Below are 6,214 nucleotides of genomic sequence, written 5' to 3'. Positions count from 1 at the left end.
TCTTTTTGTCCCTTTTTTTTTTTGTTCAGCACACTTGGAAAGGCATCTTTTCCCCCAGCCCCCAGCCCAAGGACAAGGCCTGCACAGGGTGGGTTTTGCCTGGATGACCGGCAGCAGTGGGTGAAAGTTGGTGCTGGGAGCTGGTGGCACGGGTGGTGACCGTGGCAATGCACCGGGGGGCTAATGCGGAATGGGAATAAGGTGCTTTTCCTATCTAAATAAATAAATACCTACATAAACCAGGTGCCTGTCTCTGGTGCAAGTCCTCAGCTCTCACCCCTTCCATGAAGGCTGAAGTCAAAGGCCCCCCTTAATGCCCAGAGACCAGCCCAAGTGTTGATCCCCACCCCATGGGCACTGAGTAGCACTGGGGGTCCCAGGGAGGGAGATGGAAGGGCTGCCCCTGAGCCAGCAGGGCTCCTGGGGATCCCTAGAGGGGGGTTCCTGGGAGTGGGTGGGCAGGTCAGGGGTCCACCCCTTTAGCAGCATCCAGCAGTGGGGTCACATATCTTAGTGGGAGACTGGGCAGCACCTGGGAGGGGATGGGACCCCCAACCCTACCACTGGTCTCCGCCATCCCCGACAGGTCTAGACCACTCCAGACCCCTTCAGTACCTTGCTGGCTCAGGGCTCCCTGGGGAGACCCAACTGCTATTTACCAGACTCTCACATTTCCCAAAAAGACCTCCCAAATGGACAAGCCAGGCAGTAGGAAACACAGCCCTCTGCCTAACCCACCCAGCCTTCTAACCCAAACCAGTCTATGATTCTACCAATATACACAGAAATACATATAAATACACATATATTTATAAATATATAACCGCCCCAGCTCCTTGTGTTCAGGAAAAATTAATTCAGTTTATTTTCCTGGATGGTGAGGTGATGGGCTCTTGTAGGATGAGGATGAGTTGTAACATTTTGCTGGCCTTGTGCATCCTGTATGGGCACAATCCAATGCTCAGGCCTTCCTGCTCAGAGAAAGGAGGACTCTTAACATCCCTTCAAAGAAAAGATTCTAAGTGTAGGACCACTAGAAAGACAGGCTAGAAGGCACATTGCACAAAACACCTACTCTTAATAAAGTATTTAACAGTATCCAAACTTTATTATTCTGCTCATCTCCTCCAGGCAAGCAAAAACACAGGGAAGGAGTTTAACAGCAGGATTGTTCTGGAGATGGGGAGGGGCTTTGAGAGCTGCAGCTCTAGCTCTATTCTCTGGTACCCCAAACATGCTGCCTACCCTGGCACAGCCTTCCTGGCTCCCTGGAGCAGCACCCTGGCATTGCTCTGCCCTGGTGCATCTGCAGCGGCTTCCCGGGACAAGTTGGGAGCCAGGCATGGATGACAGCTCAAGAAATGAGGAGTTTGACCCCTTTTCCTGAAAGATGGAAGGTGATAACACTACCAGGGTGCCACTACAGCAAGGATTACTCATCTTCATTACAGCAAACTGGTTCAGAGTTTTCAGCTCAAAAACAAGAGAATCCTTATGATGTATTTCTGGATGTATTTCCCAAACTTTCTATTTTTGTGAGTGTTTTACTTCTTACCTTCCCTCACATTTCTGTTTGGGCAGCAAAGATCTCTCACTGCAGTTGCCTGCTTAAAATAATAGCCTGATCCATGTTTCACTGTGAACAGACCCAGTGGCACTGTTATTCTCAGGCAAAGCTCTCCTCCTGCATCCCAATCCCTGCATTTCATCTCCCTGCTTTCCCAGACCTCCAGTAACAGCTACAGGAGCCTGTGAAGCTCTAAGGGAAAAGGCACAGGGAAAACTTAAAACATGCAAAGTTGTACTGCGCTTACAGTTTGCACCCCAGCTCTGCCACCATCTCTCACAATGGAGATTATTTTGATTTATGTCAGCGTCTGCAGACAAACAGCAGGAAAGAATGAACGGGGGTAAAAAACCCAACAGTCGATGCCCAAGTGTCACACACACACCTGCTCTGTAGAAAACCACACAAACATTTATTTCTATGGTTTATAAAAGCTCGAATCGGTTCCATCACCTCCCTCTGTGTGATCCCAATCCTGGACGATGCCCAGGGAGCTCTGGCACACAGGCTGAAGTGATTCCTGAGGTACATGCTACTCTCTCCTGCAGGCTCCCTGCTCACACACACTGTGTCTGCCACACAGCTCCTCACAGAAAAGGCAATTACAGCATCAGCATCCTTTCCACTCACTGAGAAAGCCGAGCTTGCATGGATGGGGTGTGGTGTATTATGGGTCCCAGCTCCATCATTCCCTTCCAGTGCAGGAATTTGGAGAACACAATTAGGTGTTCTCCAGGTAATGGTGCCTGAATTTACTGTTGTCAGATCAAACAGCATCTCATGCTCCCTCACCACATCCAGATCAGAAAGCCCAAGGCAGATTTCTTAAAAAAAAAAATCTCCCATTAAATTTTCACAGAAATATATAATATATATGTAATTTTTACTAATACTAAACATTTACTTAAGTTACCCATTAGCCTGTATTTCTTTTAACTACTTCACACAATGAATAGAAACAAAAAAAAAATACTGTAGCCCAAACAGGGGCTGAAATTAATAATGTAAAAATTCCAAACTGTGACAAAAACATACTTACATTAAATAGCATTGAGAATTTCAATACCAGAAGTAGAATCTCATTTTGCACTTGCATTCTGGCAAGCTCTAAGCCTCAGCTGAGTGACTCTTGGGAAAAGCTCATATTGTTTCTGCTCATCGAAGGCAACAGTTTTGTGATTTGGTTCACAGGAGACCATTTATTGCCAACTCCGAGTGTTCCAAAAACACGCCACCTTTTCTGTTTGGGTTTGTTTTCCTTCCCCCCTCCAGACTAGGCAAGAGTTAAAAAAAAAGTGTAATTACAATTTCAATAGTGATTTCTTTAACTTCTCAAGCATATCTCATCAACAGGATATACAGTACAGTTCAGAAGAGTAAACATTTTTTAAAAGGAAGCAAACAACTTTTTCAACCAACAGACACAATTTCTTGCTGTATTTATGCTGAACTCTCCTTTGAACATGGACAGGTTATGAAGTTAGTTTTCTTCTTCAGTACAACATGGACACAGGACTGGTACAATCCGGGCTGGTTTATTGTTGTTGTTGAAGTTAAGGACAACTCTAGTGTGGAAGCCATGGTCCTGCCATCCTTCTCCCTTCATCATCTCGCGTAGCGCTTAATGTAATCTTCAACTTTATTCCGAAAGTCCTCCTAGAGGGAAACACAGGCACAGTTACCCCCAGCACAGCAGAGATGGATTCCTGTGGGACTGTGCACTGGTGGATTCCCACACTGGCACTGGTAGGGTGTAACTGCCATCAAGGGAAAGGCCCAGTGCTCTCCAACAGACCTGGGTTCTGACAGTCCAGTCCTTGCAAACAGGTGTCCATGCTCTGACAGGGATCCTCTGGGGAGTGAACTGGGCAAAGAGTTTCCCATGGCCAGCTACCAGCACAGGTACAAACGGAGTCTGACTGTTCTATAATCACTGTATCTAGGGAAAACCACACGGTTCTGGTACTTCATAAAGCACAGATGCCGAGCAAGAGAAATTCTGGCATGATGTGATCCCTGTCCAAACTAGGATGTCAGGTCGATGCCACTTTCCTGGTATGTTATTCCAAGCCTGAACCTTGCCTTATGTGCCTACAGCCTGGTATTAAGTATGTTCTGCTCAAACACACCGAGGTGCCTGTGCTCCAGAGTCAAGTGGGGCTTTCACAGCAAAGTGCATTTTGCTTGATTTTCAGCTCCCCGTTTTGTGTGCTGCTAGAATATAAAGCAGGAAAACCTGGGATATTTATGTACTCCCATCTATTAAAAAAAACCCTAAAAAATCAACATATGCAACAGATTTTGAACACTGTCCTGGTGTGCTGGAGCTGCCTGCTGAGCAGAGGCCATAGAAGCACTGAAATCCTGTGCCAAGGCTCTGCTTTTACTGGAAAGGGCACAAAGTCCCATGGTCACAACCTGTGGAATCACAACAAGGCATGGTCCTGCTTCAATGTCACTTCTCAGCTCCAGGTTTGCTGACATGTAAAACGACACTCTTTGAACACAAACTGTTCTGGTACAGATCACTGCACATCAAACCAGGACAAAGCAGTAATATGGCCTTTTTGCCTTAGTAAGCCTTGGAATGCATCTATACTTCCTTGGCTCCAACACCACGCTTCAAACACCTACACATCAGCTCCCTTTATGGCAGTTTGGTTTTCTGCCACTGAGTTTTTCTACCAGTGAAGAGATAGTTTATCCTATGGTTAAAGTCCCAAATCACAGGATCAAAGAAATATGATCCACCAGAAAAGCTGTTCACAATTTCGACTGCCAGCTGATAAAGTGCATTGCAGAGATTCCCATGAGCTATATGCAAAGTGCTCTGAATCTCAAAGAAGTTTAAAATGCAGTTTAAGGCCAAAAATATTGTATCAAAAATATAAACGCACTTTAGGGGAAAAACACCCACTGCTAAAGGCTCTTCTCAGGAGAGTTGTGGATCTGTGCTTCAGCAGAAATAAATGCAGAGAGCAGAAGTGAGAAGAAATCACCTGGAGATGCCTGACACCTTGGCACCGGGAGCCCTAGGTGTGGTGAGCAGCCCTGCAAGCACTGACTGCTGACAGAAGCTAGGGCTGCAGAAATCCCTTTCCTCCTTAGGGACAGGCTGCCTGCTCTTCTTACGGGAAAGGAGCACCTATTTTGGCACAATATGGCACCTATGAAAGGCAATATTCTGTGTAGTGACTTTTAAACTCTGCTGCAAGCACACATATTTCCACGCTCGTACAACTGTTAAGTGTGTTAAAAAACTAACACTGCAGAGCTAATACCATCTTCATTTTAAATGAAATTTCTAATACCAGGCAATTTCAAGCTATATAGATGAAAGTTATGATAGCTGAGTATCACATTAAAGTGTCACAGATCTCTGGCTGCCCCAGGCAAGAACCACCTCTACATACCTCGAGTCTGTTAAAATACCACCCTAACAAAAAGAAAATTGACCTTTTGAATTTGTTTTCAGCTCTGATACATTGCGGACTACCTAGATACAAACTAACTCATCATGGCAAACAATGCAGGAAAACTCATTTACTGGTTATCTGTGCCTGCTGTCAGCCTGCTCTGGGGCACTCACAACATCAGAGCGTGTCAGTCACAACACTGCACTTGACAGATGAAACCTTTTGGACTCCTCAATGCTTACTGGCTTTAAGCTGGAAGAGAGCAGACTTAGGTTGGATATTAGGAAGAAATTCTTCCCCTGGCACAGGATGCCCAGAGAAGCCGTGGCTGCCCCATCCCTGGAAGTGTCCAAGGCCAGGTTAGATTGGGCTTGGAGCAACCTGGTCTAGTGGAAGGTGTCCCTGCCCCTGGCAGGGGGTGGGACTGGATGAGCTTTAAGGTCCTTTCCAATCCAAACCATTCTGTGAATCTATTAATTGCTGGGGTACAGAGCTAAATATCAGGGTGCCAGCCATAAAGAAGGCAGTAAGATCCACCTTGGCAATAATACAATAACCAAAACAGTGACACTTCCTAGTAGTTTTTTCCTTGTTTTACAACCATCCAGGGTCTCTAACACTTGCAGTTAAAATTCCCAGTGTTGTGGAAACTTAATTAATTAACTGAGGGCTTACTGTACATTATTTCCTACTCGTGTCTCTCCAAGAGATGGGTCACTAAAAGAAACTGAGAACAAGAATAAGAAATACCACTGGACATGCAACAGGGCCAACTGCACCTTCCTCTGTGTGCAGTATCTGAGAGCAGTGCAGACAGCTCAGCACCCTCTGCTTTTCCATCTGTACCCTTTATGAGGTTAGTAAGCATGAAAAGAGGCTCTCAGCAGTGATTTAACAAACACAAGACCTCAGTAAAGGAAGAAGGCTCCAGAAATCCACGCTGTCACCCAGGCAGCCTGGGATGAAGGATCTAGTGTTGGCAGGAATATATTAACACAGTACTCGCTGCATGTGAACCTGGTTGCTGAACAGGAGGTGCTCATCCCAGAGCTGACACTCCATCTTCACGTGCCATATGGCTCAGCAGCTCCTGATTAATAGGGAGCACTTCTCTCCGCGCACATCTGTTTATGTGCAGCACTGAATAATCAAATGCAAAAAAATTAATCAAAGCAGCACATATCTTGCATTATAAAGAGGCGCGTACAAAATCCTGCTAGGAATGCTCAGG

General features: G+C 45.8%; 1 protein-coding gene across 3 annotated transcripts in view; it reads right to left on the bottom strand.

Annotated features, from left to right (window-relative positions):
* Positions 1-1,084: 1,084 nt before the first annotated feature.
* UBE2F (ubiquitin conjugating enzyme E2 F (putative)) overlaps positions 1,085-6,214 on the bottom strand; it is a 65,321-nt gene continuing 60,191 nt past the window's right edge. For 2 of the 3 annotated variants that reach the window (XM_027678056.1, XM_027678057.1), the window contains one exon: positions 1,085-3,223. In XM_027678056.1, the coding sequence (XP_027533857.1) occupies positions 3,173-3,223 (51 nt within the window). In that variant the 3' untranslated portion in view covers positions 1,085-3,172. The remainder of the gene's footprint in view (positions 3,224-6,214) is intronic. The other variant, XR_003533448.1, reaches the window with a different exon arrangement.

This window comes from Neopelma chrysocephalum, unplaced genomic scaffold (assembly GCF_003984885.1).
Source record: "Neopelma chrysocephalum unplaced genomic scaffold, ASM398488v2 Primary Assembly neopelma1_44, whole genome shotgun sequence".
In the NCBI taxonomy this organism is placed as follows: Eukaryota; Metazoa; Chordata; class Aves; order Passeriformes; family Pipridae; genus Neopelma; species Neopelma chrysocephalum.
The sequence above is the reverse complement of the archived record's forward strand: the minus strand, read 5'-3'. Positions and strand labels throughout refer to the sequence as shown.